This window comes from Dermacentor albipictus, chromosome 1 (assembly GCF_038994185.2).
Source record: "Dermacentor albipictus isolate Rhodes 1998 colony chromosome 1, USDA_Dalb.pri_finalv2, whole genome shotgun sequence".
Lineage (NCBI taxonomy): Eukaryota > Metazoa > Arthropoda > Arachnida > Ixodida > Ixodidae > Dermacentor > Dermacentor albipictus.
Window position 1 is genome coordinate 356,627,974 of NC_091821.1, and position 17,310 is coordinate 356,645,283.

Sequence of the window (17,310 nt, forward strand, 5' to 3'; positions counted from 1 at the left end):
GGGACCATCAGCACAGATTGAAACACCAACAAAAAATAGATCAGAACGCCAGTTAGGCGTAATGACATGCAAAGTGCAAAGTACGATCGCTCTACAGTGTAGCCGCATTCTAAGCATGGAGTAGTCCGACGTGTGCGTTTTGGGGTCTGAATTATTACAAATGAAGGTGAACCTGGATACGGAATGAGGCGGCAGTAGTAGTTTCGGAATTGTTCGCGTTTTAATTTACGCTAATTGGAAGTACCACTCTGGGGTCACAGAAGGGCTCGACGAATAAGCTCAACCATCGCCGTGTTATAAATTAATCGCGCCGATGCTTCCCGACAGCTACTACAATGAAGTCATTCTGGTGATCGGCCGTTGCACGACCACACTGGCTCATTTCAAGGCGGCTACTTACACAGACTACTTTAGGTAGGCAATTTTAACACCAGCTCTCAAACGCCAATAGGAGACAATTAACGCGGGAGCTCGCTAAGGCGGCATGGCACACGAAACATATTTAGGGCGCATTCCCGGAGCGTGAACTGTATGCAGCATCTGTACATATAACTGAGGCACGTGATGCCCACGCCGAAATCACGGCTGCATGACGTCACGCCCAGCCTGCAGTATATACAGGCTTGGCGAACAGACATCTCACTGTACAGAACAGCTAGAAGAACACAAAATCATAAAGGTATACACGGCCATCCACTTGTCGCTACAGACGAGAATTACGAAGGTGACATGCGCATGCACGAGGGAAGCTATTATACCTAAAGCTACATTATATATATATATATATATATATATATATATATCCCGACGGAACGGCATACTCATTAAGAACTTAAGAAAAAGACAACGGTGTTCGATTACTGGTTGATCAGCGTACAGCAACAATATGTGTATGTGAGGGAGTGCGCGTGGCGGCATCTCCATCAGCCGCCGTTTCATTTACGCTCACTCCCTACCGCGCAGAATACGCCGCATTTGTCAAACTGACAGCAACTGGCGAAGCAGCATAAGTAAAGGGTTCCGCTGACACAGCGCCCAGCTGTTGGGATCGATCTTTTCTATTGAACGACGAAGTTCTTTCAAACTGAAAGCGCGCAGGTGATGCAACCTGACAGCTTGTAATTTTCATTTCCGGATGGGAAACGATTATATCATATTTGCTGAGCATAAACGCTCAGCAAATACTGCATTTTTTTTCTGGTAATAGGCAATGCATACAGCATGGCAGCCATTACGAGCTTCCGGCTCCTCAAACACTTCCTTCGAATACAATCCGCAAAAATTAAAGCATAGCCTTTGAGATTTGCGTCAGTTTCTGAGAGAGATTAGTCACCGAGCCGTGGATTTGGACACCTGACTCACCGTGGTTGCTTAGTGGCCTTGGCGTTACGCTGCTAAGCACGAGGTCGCGGGATCAAATCCCGGCAGCGGCGACCGCATTTCGACGGGGGCGAAATGCAAAAAAACGCCCATGTACCGTGCATTGGGCCCACGTTAAAGAACCGCAGGTAGCCGAAATTAATCCGGAGTCCCCCACTAAGGCTTGTCTCATAATCAGATTATGGTTTTGGCACGTAAAACCTCGGAAATTATATATAATTATTAATATAGCTATTCTTATATGATTCACCACTATCTATTCGCCCAAAGTGCGAGAACTATAACCCGTTAGATTCGGTACCGGCATTGTTCCAGTTATGAGCGATCAGCTGCTGGTTGGCACTGTCAACGCGCCGCAACCGACTTGGCGATTGAAAGCGGCAAAGCGAATTCGCATGGACAAAGAACTGTAATGCTATTGGCCGAACAAACGCTCGACATACAAGTGACCTTTATCTTGTCTTTCTCTCTATCTCCTCCTCAGACAAAACTCTCCAAGGGGGAAGAATTGCAGCCAAAGCGCGTGGCCACTTGCATACATCACCGCTGTCGTACAACACAATCCCCAAGATTCCTTCGTCCCGCATTGTTCTTTCTGTTGCTTAGTGCGCTGTGACCGCCGTTGCTTATTATTTTTCTATCTTCAAAGATATCACTTAAATACCTGAGCAACGCTTCAAGGCACTATGCGAGAACCAGACAGAAATATATCCAGTCAGTTAATTACCCGGCACGTATGCTCGGTTGTTAAACCAATGCCAGCCGGTGCATGCAAGCGCTCAGCGTTAACCTGAAATGCGCGTCATCTCGAAACAAAAAAACAAACACCACAGCAGCAAAACTACACCTCTGCGAACCACACGGCATCACCACCAGGGCCTGCGGCACAAGTATACTAAAAAAAAAGAAACAAGTATAATTGCTAACATACAGGAATCGCACAGAAAAAGTGACCCAAAGTTCAAGGACACTGGAAGGATTTCAAGGATGCCGAAGGTCATAACTCAAGGAGGTAGAAACAAACCTTATTCGTACACATAGGCTGATAAATAGTGAAATCTCCTTCTTAGCTGCAATTTATTGTAGCTAAGCAACTGCTAAGTTGGACACAGGCTCCAGCCTTTCAGGTTGAATTTCTAAGTTTACTTTTCCATTGTAACGATGTCGATCACCTTCCGGCATGACGGTTAGTAGTGTCCGACTTAAGCCAGAGACACCCCTCGCGGTAAAGCCAAATGGCTCAAACGTACTTTCTGTCAGGTATTCCTAGAACCTAGGGCTCGAAAATGGAGTCATAATGGCTGCGATGTGAACCAACTAGCAAAACATATAAAACGGTGGCACGCTTTGGTCACTTGATCTGGCTTCGTCTAGCTCTACGACGGTAACGGTGATTTAAACAAGCCTGTCGTTGGTGGCTGTGGTTTACAGGTTTGCTCACTCAGCATCATTCAAAAAATTGTAAGCCATATTAGTTAAATCCTTAAGATTGGCATTACACGGGAAAACATATCGCAGGTTGAACTGAGGTTAGTTGCATTTACGAACATCCACATCAATTATCGGTCCCTCGGGGTACTATAGGAGGACAGTGTAAATCTAGCAACATATATAAAGTGTTAGTGAGCGAAGGAGTTAATACCAATTTACGAACATTTTTCTAAGAGTGTGGCCGTCAATGCGTTCTTTTTTAGTGACTGCCACGAATCGCTCGCTTTCCCGTCGCTTTGAGAGGAGTTGCGCTCGCATCGATGTTGTACCCCGGCAGCTGAGAACTTGAGGCAAGACCAAGAACTGCGGGGGCCTGGGAAATCACTTCATTCGAGGCCACTCATGGTGATGAGCTTTATGCGGTCGAGCATCGAACCCCTTCCGACACGTGAACACTTGTGCGAGTGAACACGTGAACACCCACCAACATCCCACCCGGGAAAAAGAAAGAAAAAGCACGTTTCTGTTGAGCCCACTGTAGACGTGCAGGTTACAAGTCGACAACCCCTGAAACCAACAACGGTAGCAGTGCGCTCTGAGAAGGACTTATCGGAAGACTTGTCAAGCCAACACCAAACGGTAAACATCGGCAAAGCCTATGTCAAAGAAGGCAACGATAAGCTACCTACAGCGGTGTCAGACGACTCACAAGAGCCTTTCGGAAGATTGCAAAGCTGTGTTAAAAGTGTAAGCGACAACAAGCGATAGAGAAACGATGCACGGCGAGTTTCGTCGTCACGCTCGATGCGTCCACGCTCGAGTGACGACCGCGACAATCTATACGTCACAGCTGGATGGCTGACGTATGTTACTACTCTGAATCTCTTGGTAAGTGTTCTGAATCAGTAGTTGAAGGAGCCATGAGTTTTGTGGCCATGAGTTTTGTGGCTACGACGTTCATATCTGGTTCGCACCCTCACTACTAATGCGTCAACAAACACAACCCTGTCTTTCCTCACCTTATCTGCCCACTCGTGTGTCTCCGGCCCGGCACATCATCCACGTCACAAGATGCCCAAAAGCGGCCCCTTCGCAACTGCTCGGGTGCGCGCGCACATGTGCTCTTGCGCACACGCGGCTATTTTCTCAAAAACCTAGTTGGCGTTGCTCCGATAGAAGTGCTGCAGTGGCCTAATGCTTAGAGCACCGGGTTGCTGCGCTGGAGGACCGAGGTTTGATCACCCCCCACCCCCTCCAAGGGGGCGCGCAATTCAAATTTATGTGAGCTATTCATGCAAGGCAGCATGGTTCGCAAAGAAATCGTATCATTGAAAGAAAAAAAATGGCTGTGGCTTAGGTAAGGTTAAGCCCAGGATGCGAAGCATACTAGCCTTTATTTTAGTTGTTGAACCACTGTTTAGCTTGGTGAACTGCTGTTGCTTGGCTATATTTGGTTCGGCTAGACGAAGAAACAACTCATGCGTTACTCTGCTTCGCCTTGGACGCCCCGCATTTGACGCGGTGAGCGTCGAGCAACGCAGCGTTCGGCGCGGCAACGAAATGTGCGCCTGAGCAAGCGACGCACGCCTGAGCCTTAGAAACAGCTCGTTTCTAAGGCAACACCGCATTCACTAGAGGCGCTTTTGTACCGCTTTGAAGCATCGTACTCGTGGCTCAGTGGTAGCGTCTCCGTCTACACTCCGGAGACCCTGGTTCGATTCCCACCCAGCCCATCTTGCAAGAGTTGAGCCAAAGCCACTTCTCCTCTGTCGTGACGTCACGGTGTCACGTGGTTTCAAGGCGACACCGCCGCGCCTGAGGAGCTGGGTTGAGCCCTCGTAATATGCTTCGCATAAAAAAATCCTCCAGATGCGCCGTAGCGGAACGCTGCATCTTTGATCGGTTCCCGCGCGCTCTTGAATTTCACTTTCCCCAGTGTGCGGCTGCCGCGTCCTTGACCTCGAAACGCCACGCACTTTGGCAGTTCTAATTTGGAATAAATACCGCAGCATGGACGTTCCGAAACGAGCTTTAGCGCCGGCTCTTTCACAACGTTGCCGTACTGCAACGGAGGCCACCACTGGAGGCCAGCCAATTGTATATGGGGTGTTTCACCGAACACTTTCAAAAATCTTTAAACGCTGCCTGTCTGTCTTTAAAAGCTGTCGATATTGCATTCAATTTTTTGTGCAAGTATGGTCCACCGCTTCGGGTAGACCAGCTCATGAACCAGAATTGTGATATCTGCCACAGGCAGCTTTTAAAGATTTTTGAAAGTGTTCGCTGAAACACCCTGTATATAGTATAGCGCAATAACAGATTGCACGCGTGTCCTCGCGCAGTATGTCTCGCCACGTCACAGCGTCGTCGGATCGACCTCAAACACTGTCTGGGTGCCAGAGCATAGCTTATACACTCAACGCCAATGTTGCCACAGGCCACTGAAAAAAAAATAGTTGTGAATTTCTTGCTTTAGGAATCAATAGGTTCTTTATCCTGGCGAAATAGGCTTCCTTTTTGAACGATTTCTTTTGCCAACACCGACCCCACTGCTTACTGTTCAACAAAATCTGATACATGCGAAGCAGCAACGCAATACCAGCACTTCCAAAATGCTTGGCGCAGTGTACGGTTTGAAAAACCACTCGACGCACAAGGAATCTGGAACACCACAACTATTAAAAAAGACGCCCTGTTCCAAGATTGAAACCAGTTTAGAAGGGCCTCAAATGAACTCTGACACTTGATATCGGAATGTGTGGAAGGGGGTAAACAAATGACCAACGGTAATTCAGGTGCAGTGTTGCCAACTTTTTTCGAGCGTGTCCCTAAAGTGAGACAAAGGAGTTGCTAAATGTTCACTAAAGTTTGCCCCACCGTCTCTAAACCTATCGAGTGAACTTTATATAATGTAGGCGTTTTTTGAACACATCTACTAAAACATCTCAAGTTTGTCTATACTCGCGGACAACATTGTGAGGAAATGAAGGGAAAGCCACGGGGGGCGTGTGGCTGCTGCACATGTGTTACGGCGCCAAGTAGTCCGCCAGCGTTTGACAGTGCTCTTGGTCGCTCGGAACAGACGCTGAATCGACGCAGTTTCACGTGCGACGGTTTCGCGATTGCCCAGAGGCAGAAGGGAAAAGCCGCAAAATAAGTAAACTTTTACATTCAGCGGTGTGTTTTATCTTATTTAACTGTTGCTAATAAGGTGTTTATCTTTTCTCTTCCCCAGCTTAAACTAATATGGATGAAAACACGGGACTTCTTTCGGAAGCGCCCTCACTTGTGCGCGCTTTGCCTCCGTAGCTTTCCCTTCATTGCCACAGAAAGGTCAGGAGCATAGAGTTTCTAAATAGATACCCTAGAGGGAAATGTGGCGCTAGTGTCTACGGGGGCTCTCCTGAGCGTTGCCTCAACCTACATGGGAATGATGGAAAGTACAGGCTTCGGGTTGACTTCGATCTTTAGACTAGCGGCGTTTGCTTGCGGCGCAATAAAGGAAGCTATGCTCGAATATTATCGCGCAAAATCAAATTTTATTTCTGCAGCACCTTATATAATGCACAACACATTGCATAAACTTTGTATGACTGAGATTGAAGCGCGGTTTACCACCAGGGCACACCAGGGTACGCATTCTTCTGCAAATCTGTTCCCGTTTTAGCGCCAGAGAATAATTATTTATTCATTTTTAGAACAGCAATAACAACCGTGCATGTAATTATATAAAAATAGTCATCAAGTATTTATGGAAATAAATTTTTGTAGTGGGAGAAAGTTTTGCGCCTTTGAGAGGTACAAGTGTCGTCTGCTACGACGCCTGCTCGCTGCGAACGCGAGACTTTTCTCGCAGATGACAAAGCATTTGCGAGCTCTCTCGCACTTTCGAAAGGCTGTGTTGGCTTTCACGATTGCTGAACGTCTTCAAGTACCTTTAAGCACATCTGCTGCAGTGCTAGCTAGGACGCTTATGGCCTCCTGCGAGTATGTCATCATATTGAGTATGTCATCATATTTTCTATCGACGCACCGCTTCTGAAGCGTGCGCCAGCAGCTGTTATGGCGTGACTTTGTACTTGCCCATTTTGCGACAGCAGACTGCAGCCACGTAGCAGCAACCAGTAAGTTTGTGTTCTCAAATGTCCTGAAACACACATTTCAATGAGCACATAAACCAGCAATGTGCAATGAAGCCCTCAATCAAATTTGATTGTCAAGGCAAATTCGATTGAGACATGCACAAGTACAACTGTGCATGTCTTGCACAAGCTTTTGCTCTTCTGAAGTTTCATGAAGCACGTAACGCTACAGCGCCAGCCTAACCCATTTAACAAACCAAGGTCCAAACGGTCAAAACACGTTCTTTCAACGTTTACGATGCCGTCGCTTTCTCGTCAGGCCTTCGACACCACACGGCGACACAAACATCGTTCCAGCTGCTGGCATCGCGCGCTGTCGCCACTTCGAGCAACCGAAAAAAGGCAGAGAGCGTTGCGTCGCACTGCGGGTTACAGCAGTTGCGCTTAGAACGAAACCAAAACTGCCAAAAAAAAATACCTGTAGACTAGTTCGCCAGTCAACGAAATACGAATCCGCAGCCTGTACTTCCCATCATAACCATGCTAGTTGAGCGATCGAAGCGCGAGATAGTTATGGTAATATGAAACTCTATGGTCAGGAGTAACCAGTGAATTTTATAGCAGGGTGTAACTGCGGCCTGTTACTTTATTAATGTACTTTAGAAAAAAGTCTGCCTCATGACAGCTGTAATACGGCGTTTACCTCCATATTTTAAGACCCCAAATCTAGAAGGGATCGAAGGAACGCGGGTCGCCTGATTTTCGTATGCATGGCTGCAACCTCTTTATAGTTTTCGATGCTCCTGATAGAAGAACTAAATTATGCGACACGACTTTCGTCATATGCCAACGGCAATTACGTGACACTTATACAGATCAAATACTGTCTTTCCGCTCATTGATCGATCTGAAAGCTCCGTGCAGTATTGATTTGTTCGAAAGTCGTGCACAGAAACGGAGGCGGTGCGTTCAAATTTGCGTGAGTGGGCCCAGTCGCTCTAATATGTACGCCTTTCTACAGTTGATATGTTCTTTTATTCAACTGCTGCGTTCTAAACCTCACCAAAAATTTACTGCGGTAAGATTTGTAATTTATTTTACTGCTACGCTTGCGAATGTCCACCGATTGAGCATATACGTCGTAAAAATGCAGTATCCGCCGCGTTAAGACCCTTTTAATTGGTCTCATACACAACAAACAATAAAGCAAAAAAATGTTTAACGGGATATATGGGATCACAGGACTGAGAAAGGATAGCTCGATGGGGCTGCAAGAAAAGGCTGAATGGAAAGAGAGAGAACAACATAGCAGCGCCCGACCAGCTCTTTCTTTCTTTTTTTTTTTTTCAGATGAACCGTACACGTTGTCAACGCTGCTTCAGCGTAAGTTGTGTTGATAAGTATCCACATATCGTCCTGCGTAGCAAACAATATGCATGACGCTCTTGCTTTTCAACCACAGCAGAATCCAACCGTGTCGCCACCGTCCTGGTCAGCACCAATATCAGCTTTTCCTTTCGCTTGAAGTACTATCACGTAGTTGCAACACGAAGCCAGCGGTTTTTTATATATATAAAAAAAGAAAAAAACCTGAAGGACTGTACGTTGGCGCCGATCAGCTAACTAAATACCAGTATTAGGAGGGGCGTTTATTTCATCAATTTTTCGTATGTAGGCGCCGCCGTGTACGGCGAACTCCCTGTTGCAACTCATATTGAGCGCGATATTACGTGTAAATGTCGCTTCTCCCAGCATGTCAAAAGGCATGAGATTTGCCACGGTGGCTCGGGGGCTGTATATGTGTATCTACATAGCGGTGCTATTCAGTCCAATGTCGCGGGTACGTGTCCCCTTGAGACAGAATGCGAACACTGCAATGTCATTTTGGTACCGATTAAAGAACGCCTAGCAGTAAAAATTGTTTCATTGCACGTCACTACCCCTTTCCTTACATGGACCATGCTACCCGCGGTGGTTGCTTAGTGGCTACGTTATTTGGCTGCTAAGCACGAGGTCGCGGGATCGAATCCCGGCCACAGCGGCCGCATTTCGATGAGGGCGAAATGCGAAAACACCCGTGCTTTAGGAGCACGCTAAACATTTAGGTGCACGTTAAAGAAGCCCAGGTGGTCCAAATTTCAGGAGTTCCCATTACTGCGTGCCTCACAGTCAGATCGCGGTTCTGGCACGTAAAATCCCAGAACTTTTTTTTTTAATTTAGGGACCATGCTTTGTAACGATTCTCTGAATTTTTTATTCTTATCACCTTCCGCTGTTACGTAGTTTGTATGGCGGCACGCTTTCGTTACTCTGGTATCGGCCACTCGCCGCGTGTGTGACAGGCAAAAATTTAAATTCTGGCGTATAACGACCCAACACCACGAACAGATTATGAGGCGCGCCGTAGCGGGGGACTCCGTATTAATTTTGACCACCTGGGTTTCTTTACCGTGCGCATAATGCACAGTACACGGGCTTTTCTGCATTTCGCCCCATCGAAACGCGGCCGCCGCGGCCGGGATTCGATCCCGCGCCCTCGGGCTTAGCGGGGCAAACGCCACAGCCACCACTGCGGATGGTCGGTGACAGGAAATGAATACAAGCGAAGGAAATGAATGCTTCAATAATACAGCCCCAGATATCTGTCTTTATTTTAATAGGTTGAAAAGATAATCGAAAAAGAGCAAGGCAAAGAAAATTGAATTGTCTAGCAGCTAGCACACATTCTTTTCCTGTTGTTTGTACCGTACAAAAAAATGTGTATGTATACAGCGAACTTGTCGTGTGACTAGGCGAACGAAAAATGTGTACAAACATCTAAATATGGCAGCGATATACATGCACTTTGTTGTCATAGCAGTAATGATGAATAGCAATTCCTAAGCCTCATGTGCTGGTTGCAGCATAAGCAGTTTCTGTTGCAGCATGTCATGCATTACCCTGTGATACACCTTAATGGAAAAATGTAAGGGAAAACAAAGAAAGAAGTAAAGGTCTAAATCCAAACTGAAATGAAGCAGTATATAATCTTGCACAGCCCAAGCTGCTATACATGCATTGCTAGTGAAATGCCCATCTGTTCACAACAAATGTCCAAGTTAGGTCCTGCAATGAATGCCCACTCCGTTCTCTGCCTTCCATGTCATGTGTCAGCAGCAAATGCAAACTGACCTCATAAGCTGCCCCTTCTCGTTGCTGAGACCCCCTGCTACCATAATTCTTCTTCCACACCAACGACTTCATGGAAGCAAACACGTATAAGAATAAAAAATAGAGTGACAAAATGCAAGACAGTGCAATAACAAAGAAAACAAATACACAGAAGCTACCTTTAACACCTAAATTACATGTCTAAGTGGAAATCTCCACTAGGGCACAAATGATTTTAACAACACAGTGCAAGTCAACAAAGCATTGTGATCCTTTTAACTGATGCTGTGTACATCACTCCATTCCAAAACAACTGTGTATGCTTTTTGTGGTGTTCATTATAAACTGTGCGTGTAAAAGACAGAAAATGGTTTGCAGTTCCTGCAAAAAATGCGATGCCAATATTGCCTACCTGTCCTCCAAACAGTACACCTTTCCATTTTTTTCCCCGACTGCACTGATTTTCAGTTTCATCAAGCTTTGAGATAGTAGACAATGCTCAAGAACCACTGAACATTATGTTGCCTCCTGCATTCCGTGTAAAACATTTCTGCAACATGTTGTATGTATAAGAATTGCCAGTTATAGACAACTGTATCATAAGAACTAAAGCAGAGCTTTATACTTGTGGTATGTTCTTCTGGCACATGACACCTCTATGCAAAATATTTGGCTATTTGAATATCGAAATATCAAACTTTAGAACAATATAGCACCAGAAGAGAGTGAAAATGTGAAAGATATGATTGCTTCATTTTTTTTATTACAGGTAAATCCCCGCAATCCTTGCAATTGCCTTTAGTTTTGGGTAATGAATACAGCAGACAAATTTCACAGACACTCAGTTACATGCATAATATTACCTTTCATTGCAAACACAGCAACAACTACAATAATGCTCAGAGGCAATAAAATTGTAATGCTATTCAGCTCAATTTTGTGGGTTTGCACAGATGCAAAAGCATCTGTGCACAAGCATTTTTGTGTAGAGGTTAAAGAATGCACTATGGTGAATACAAAGCATTTCCTTAAAACATCATCTAGGGCTTACCAGGTTCACAACTTTAATTTTTGTTATTGTGAACCATTCTTGCTCTAAATATTTGTGCACAACGTTATTTTGCATTATGAAAATCTGGAAGCTCTCCCTCTCAGCTAAATGTAGACATAGCGCCTTTCTGAGCAGTCATGCTGAATATCTGCTGTGCCCTGGCCATACACATGGAAGAGGACGCTTATTGCCACCAGTGCCACTCATCCCCTGGTTAAATGAAACATATACAGGTTGCACTTTTTTCTCCCTCCTCAAATGCATTCTTTTAGGTTGTGCACCATTTATTAGATGTAATAAGAAAATTGCGGTACAGCGTGTGGCCCTCTGATCGTGAATGTTGCCTAACTGAAATGCTGTTCATTGACCTTGTCATTTCTTGTAGATAATGGGAACGATAAAACTGCAAGGCAAGAAGTGCTACCTTGTTTTCTATGGCAGACAAAAGAACAAACAGCTCCTTGGACCCACTGATCCACATAACCTTGATTTGTTATTACATAGCAGCATGTTGTGACATGAAGAAATGGCTTATGATGTGAAAAGAGCAACTATCAATGTCAGCTGTCTATGATACCAGTAATGCCAGTCTTTCTAAATGCACCTGACAAATGTACACAGACAAGCAACATCAGATGCCCTCATACAGCCTGCAACAAAAATAAGTGATGGAGTTTTTCTCTGCAATGTTGCATATGCTAGGCTATGAGGAATGCCACAGTTGATTCAAATGTACACGTGTACACATGCACACTTACGCATAAGATTACTAAAACGCATCAAGTATAATTAAGTTCAATATTATCACGTGAAAAGAAAGCAAAACGACGTCAGTAGGAATTTCGATAGGCAAGTGTGCCCTAAACAGATCAGAAAAGTTGTTCCGAATGTGAAATCGCCCACTACGTGGACTCACCAATTTGGCTGTGGTCGTCGACGAGGATGATTTCCCTCAGCATGCGACGGGGGGTGCGATTTATCACGCTGTACACAGTTCTCAGGAGCGCCGAGAAGAGTTCGTCGGTAAAGATGATCACCACGGAAGCGGTGGGGAGTCTCTCAACGTCATAGTTTGCCCTCCGGCAGCTGCGGAAAAGAGAAGCAGGAAAACAGGGCAGGTGACATTCGATAACGGTGTCAGCGACGCCGCGTTTGCTCACATCCTGCCCAAGGTGATCCCGATCAAGTTACGCAACGGTGACGCCAACAATACAGAATTAAGTCCGAGTAGTAACAAGAAGCATCGAGTGTCCTGCTGGCGGACGCGTTATGTCGCAGGTACGACTACGTATCATCAACGGGCCATATGACACAGCCTTCCGTGCGGGCAACAGCTACGTACTGTACTAGTATTACCTGTACTGCTACACCTCCTCGAGTTGCACAACACAGCTACACCGCCGCCAAATAGCAAACGCTCATCCCACGGACAGCACATGGTGTAATTGGAGAAAATATTACGTGAGAACGAACGGTGAATGAAGCTGAACGATCGAAATGAAATATTTTATTGGTCTTACTTTCCTACGTTCGAATGGTTGCGCGCGCGTCAGAGCAAACGCGAAGATCGCGGAATTCGCTCACCGGAAATCATTCAATGTACGCGGACGCCAATTAAACAGAAGTGACAAAGTTCAAATCCTACCTGCGGTGACGACGGTCACCCAGCGTCCTATTTAACGGTAAGCGGTCGCAAACGTAGGCGTTGAAGCCAGCTCTCGAGAATTCCTTGTCAGCCCTCTCTTTTTCGGAGCCCTTCAGGTTCACTCCCGCGCCGTCCTTGCCCCAGTCTTCAATGAACCTTCCGAAGAATTCCGTCTCGTCCGGGTCGTACACGTTCGGGAGCAGCGGGCTATCGTCGCCGTGGTAGCGCGGTGCTTGGGCCTTCTGCACCTCGGCGTCCCTCGCGGTGGCAGCCAGCTTTCCACGGTCATCGCCAGCTCCGGACTTCGGAGAAAGCCGTTCTCGGAAGACGATCCGATCGTCGAGGTGGTCATCGGAAGTGGTCCGGCTTCGAAGCAAAAGCACTGTGACCCCGGCGACTGCTAGCACCGAGAGGAGACGAACAAGAGTGGGTCGACGGCGCCGCGAGAAGAGCAGGGCCATCGTGCTCTACGCTGCCCGCGGCCCATCAAACTGCGAAGCCGAGGAACTGAGGCGACGCGCCGAGCCGCGACAGGTGTTCCCTCGTGTGGACGTAACGCGGCATTCTCAAGATCTTCGACATGACTACGAAAACACACGTGGCACACACCCAGCTGGCCGAGTGGAGCGAGCAGCGCGAAGCGTCAGTAGGAGCACGCGAGGGCAGCGACTCACTTGACATCGGCGGGAGCGAAAGTCAGCGCAGCACGCAGCGAGACAACCATGTTTTTTGCTGGCTGGACGAATGAATAACAGCCTCGCGGAAGCTCTCGTTTTTCTTCGCATCGAGGTAGCAGCTTGCGCCATCTCTCGAAGTAAAATGAAATTTTTGTATTTCCCGCGTTTTTTTAAAAAGTGTGTGATTCTCAAAGGCACAAAATTGAAGAAGTGCAGACAAAAGAAACTGGAAGACGAATGCAATTCGACGGACACGTTGAAAATTAATATCTCCGAACTGGTGCTGTCCAGAGAATTCGTTCTAAGTGGATACGCCGTGCGAACTCAGCGGCTATAATTCGTAGATTGAAATATGAGGTGTAAAGTAAATAATTAAAAAGTTAATCATCGTAATTACGTTAATTATTCAAATGCGCATTTTCATTTCTCGTAGAAGTAATGGCCCCTCATCGAGTAGTTTAGATCAAGGGTTAGAATTGTGCTATCTGCCATAGGCAATCTTTTAAAAATTTGATGCAGCTAAATAAAACACCTTGTCGAATCCCGGCTGCCGTGGTCGGGATTCGATCCCGGTTCACGTGCGGAGACGATCGCGGAGGAAATTCCAAATAAATCAGAAAAAAATTTTGAAAAAAGTAGTACAGTACAAAATTCATGGGTTTCATTATAAACATGATATCAGAGGGTAAGGTTAGTTACAAGTTGAGTGACCGAAGTGTCTGGAATAATTATAATTAGATATCACTGAGACGACCGGGGACTAAATTCAATATAAATCAGAAATACGAAGGAAATATAGAACACTACAAAATTCATGAATTTCATTATAGATATGATATCAGAGCATAAGTTTAGTTACAGGTTGAATTACTGAAGTGCGCGAAATAATTAGGATTAATTTGAAATCACTGAGACGACCGAAGATGAAATTCAAAATAAATTAGAAAAATAGTACAGTGCAAAATTCATGCGATAGCAGAGCTTAAGTTTAGTTATAAGTTGAGTTACTGGTGGGTCCGTAATAATTATAATTAATTAGAAACCACTGATTAACGCACACCAAGGCACAGAATCCTAGACTTTAGAGACCCACAACGTGAGCACGACTTCGGGGAAATTCCTGGAAACCCGGAAGTAGAAGCGGTAGTAATGACGTCACTAATGACGTCACACGCAAGAAGGTAGCATGATCTTTAACCGGCTAATTAATGGAAAACATTTGCCACCGAGTTCGGTTGGCGTGTTGCATTCGCCTAAAGTTAATCTAAAGGACACCAACGCCGAGGTGCGAGTGACACTAAGACACACCTATAGTCAAAGATTAGGGTCGCCTACCATTTTTTTTGTTTTAATTCTTACCCAAATTAAACATTTCCATACGACCGTACCCCTTCTCCTTAATCAACCGCCCTATAACCGCTGGCTTCTTCTCCAGTTCTCCGTAATGGGTGAGCACAATTAAGAAAAAAGCAGGCAAACAAAAATGGTGGTCTTCAAGGTTGGAAAATGCCGTCGCAGTAAAGGAAGTATGGGGTTTTACATGCCAAAACCACTTTCTGATCATGAGGCACGCCTTAGTGGAGGACTCCGGAAATTTCGACCACCTGGGGTTCTTTAACGTGCACCTAAATCTACGTACACGGGTGTTCTCGCCCCCATCGAAATGCGGCCGCCGTGGCCAGAATTCGATCCCGCGACCTCGTGCTCAGCAGCCCAACACCATAGCCACTGAGCAACCGTGTACGGCCGGTTCACAGTAAAGGAGTTGAGAACCGGAGGAATCGTGGAAGTCTGCCGTCGTTGCTTTTCTTTTTCGTTCTTTCTTTTTTTCTTTTTTTTTCTTCTTTGTAGCAAACCTATCCCTAAAAATCCCGAAGCTATGGCCTGACTGGAGGAGCCGAGATGAGAGCAAACATAATGCGCATAATGCGCAGGCAGTAGCGACGTCAGGCCTACAATTTTTCTTTATGTGCAAAAGTTCCACCTGCTTTAACTATAGCTGTGAGCCCTGTTGCCGCCAAAGAAACGAACTTCATTGCTTTTCCTAGATATCGTAGGTTTACACTCAGTCTCTGAGACTGAGTCAACAAAAAGCGAAGAAAGCGTAAGCATGAGGTTCGAAACAAGCGAGCGCTCTCTTTGATACAGTGGAGTAATCTGCTTATGGGATTACGGAATGAAAAGAGAGGTAGAAGGAAAAAAAAAAGCACTCAGCCACCACACGTGTGAAGGGGAACGTCAAAAGCACGCAAGCTTTCAACGAGTTAGCCACCAGACAGTAGAAGAAGGGCCAAGAACAGTTGACAAAAATTTGAACTTTAGCGGTAATGACAGACTGTTAGTGCGCACACACTCACGCCCGTTGACCACACAGTTATAAGAGTTTCAAGAGTTCACTGATCTTCAAGAAACGCAGGGATGATCTGTTAGCTTGTGCGCACACGTCTTCCGTTGCCACGGGCCCCATGATCGTCCCCATGATCCTGTGAACAGCCCGTCGGCTAGCGTGTAGAAACCTCATTGTTTCACAACAGAGATAGAAAAGTACTGATGCATCGACCAGAGTAAGATCCAGTTGTCTAGCCTGCCAGGAGGTAAATGAATAGACAGACAGGAGAGTAGAAGAAAAATCCGCGGACAACCAAGCACTTCTTATGAGTTGTGAATGCGAATGCATTAGTGTCCAATTGAACGCCGCTGAACGGTCCTTCGAGTTATGGACTCCTCGCGGTGAAGCGCGAGCGCGTTGAAACGCTTGGCCTACGCCTCCGTCATGCTACCTTGCTCGACTGCCATGGAATCTAATGGGGAAGCTCTCGATTAATCCGCGGTGGTTTTGGCGTCCCCGATTTCGTTCCGTCGTGCTTGGCAATGAAAATTTCGATCCAAGTAGCATGACGTCATAAAGCAGAGTGCACAAACCGGCTACCTAGAAGGCGCTGGTTTAGCCCAGTGGGCAAGAGACTCGGCTTTTGAGTGTGGGGTCGCAGGTTCGTAACTCGCTACCACCAACGAGGCAGCCCTCTCGAATTTACTGTTTTCATACATTAATTGCTTTATAGCGCTTAGCGAGGCGCAGCGCAGGATGAGAGAGCTTTCGCGGACAAGGAACGCGCGGATAACACAGGCTCCGAGAGTGAGGGTGACGTGGTGTCGCCAAGGTCGATCCAAATAGGTCGCAGAGCTTCGGGCGAAAAGCCGTTCAGTACAAATTGTCACCGACATTAGCAAGTGAGGGTTATGGGAGCAGCGATTGAAGCGCGACTACGTTTGGAGAGAACGAACATTGGGAAAGAAAAAAATCGTTTTTTTTACTTCAAGCAAGACAGTTAGATTCATTCAACGAAAATAAAATTCCTGATCAATTTTAAATATTCCTTACGAGTCAAGAAAATACAAGTTTATTTAATTTTATTATTTTTAATACATTTCTCTGCAGCGCCCATCGTTACAGGGGGCGTTGACGCCACTATCACTCGCAATGCAATACACGTCTTGAAATGTGCAGTAAAGCGCGCTCGTAAAGTTCACCTATTGATATACGCCCCACCTACCCATGCAAGTTGTGCTTTCTTGCTTGTCGAAGTTAGTCTCAATTTGGTGACGCGGGTAGCTTCATCGCTTCTCAACCTGTTCAGTCAAAAGTAGTGAGATTACGACTGCCAGATAATTGTGCAGTTGTTTTCGTGCGACTGCGCTGGCCGACGGGCTGGGCATCCGACGATAGGATCAGCACTCTACATCTAAACCTTTCGTCGGCCTCCAAAGAAAGTATAGTCTGTGCAGGGGATGCTATTTCGACAACCGTACGGCTGGCCTTGTCCTGCATTGCTTTCCGCACTGAAAGCTCGAAACGCCCATCAAGTCTCGAATGGCTGGGCATTTGAATATATA

The 17,310-nt window shown here is 46.1% G+C and overlaps 1 protein-coding gene across 2 annotated transcripts in view; it reads right to left on the reverse strand.

Moving 5' to 3' along the window:
- LOC135902256 (polypeptide N-acetylgalactosaminyltransferase 1-like) overlaps positions 1-13,492 on the reverse strand; it is a 55,316-nt gene extending 41,824 nt beyond the window's left edge. Inside the window, exons 1-2 of one of the 2 annotated variants that reach the window (XM_065432243.2) lie at positions 12,740-13,492; positions 12,011-12,180 (exon numbers count right to left, since the gene is read on the reverse strand). In XM_065432243.2, the coding sequence (XP_065288315.1) occupies positions 12,011-12,180; positions 12,740-13,200 (631 nt within the window). In that variant the 5' untranslated portion in view covers positions 13,201-13,492. The remainder of the gene's footprint in view (positions 1-12,010; positions 12,181-12,739) is intronic. The other variant, XM_065432250.2, reaches the window with a different exon arrangement.
- Between the last annotated feature and the right edge of the window lie 3,818 nt (positions 13,493-17,310).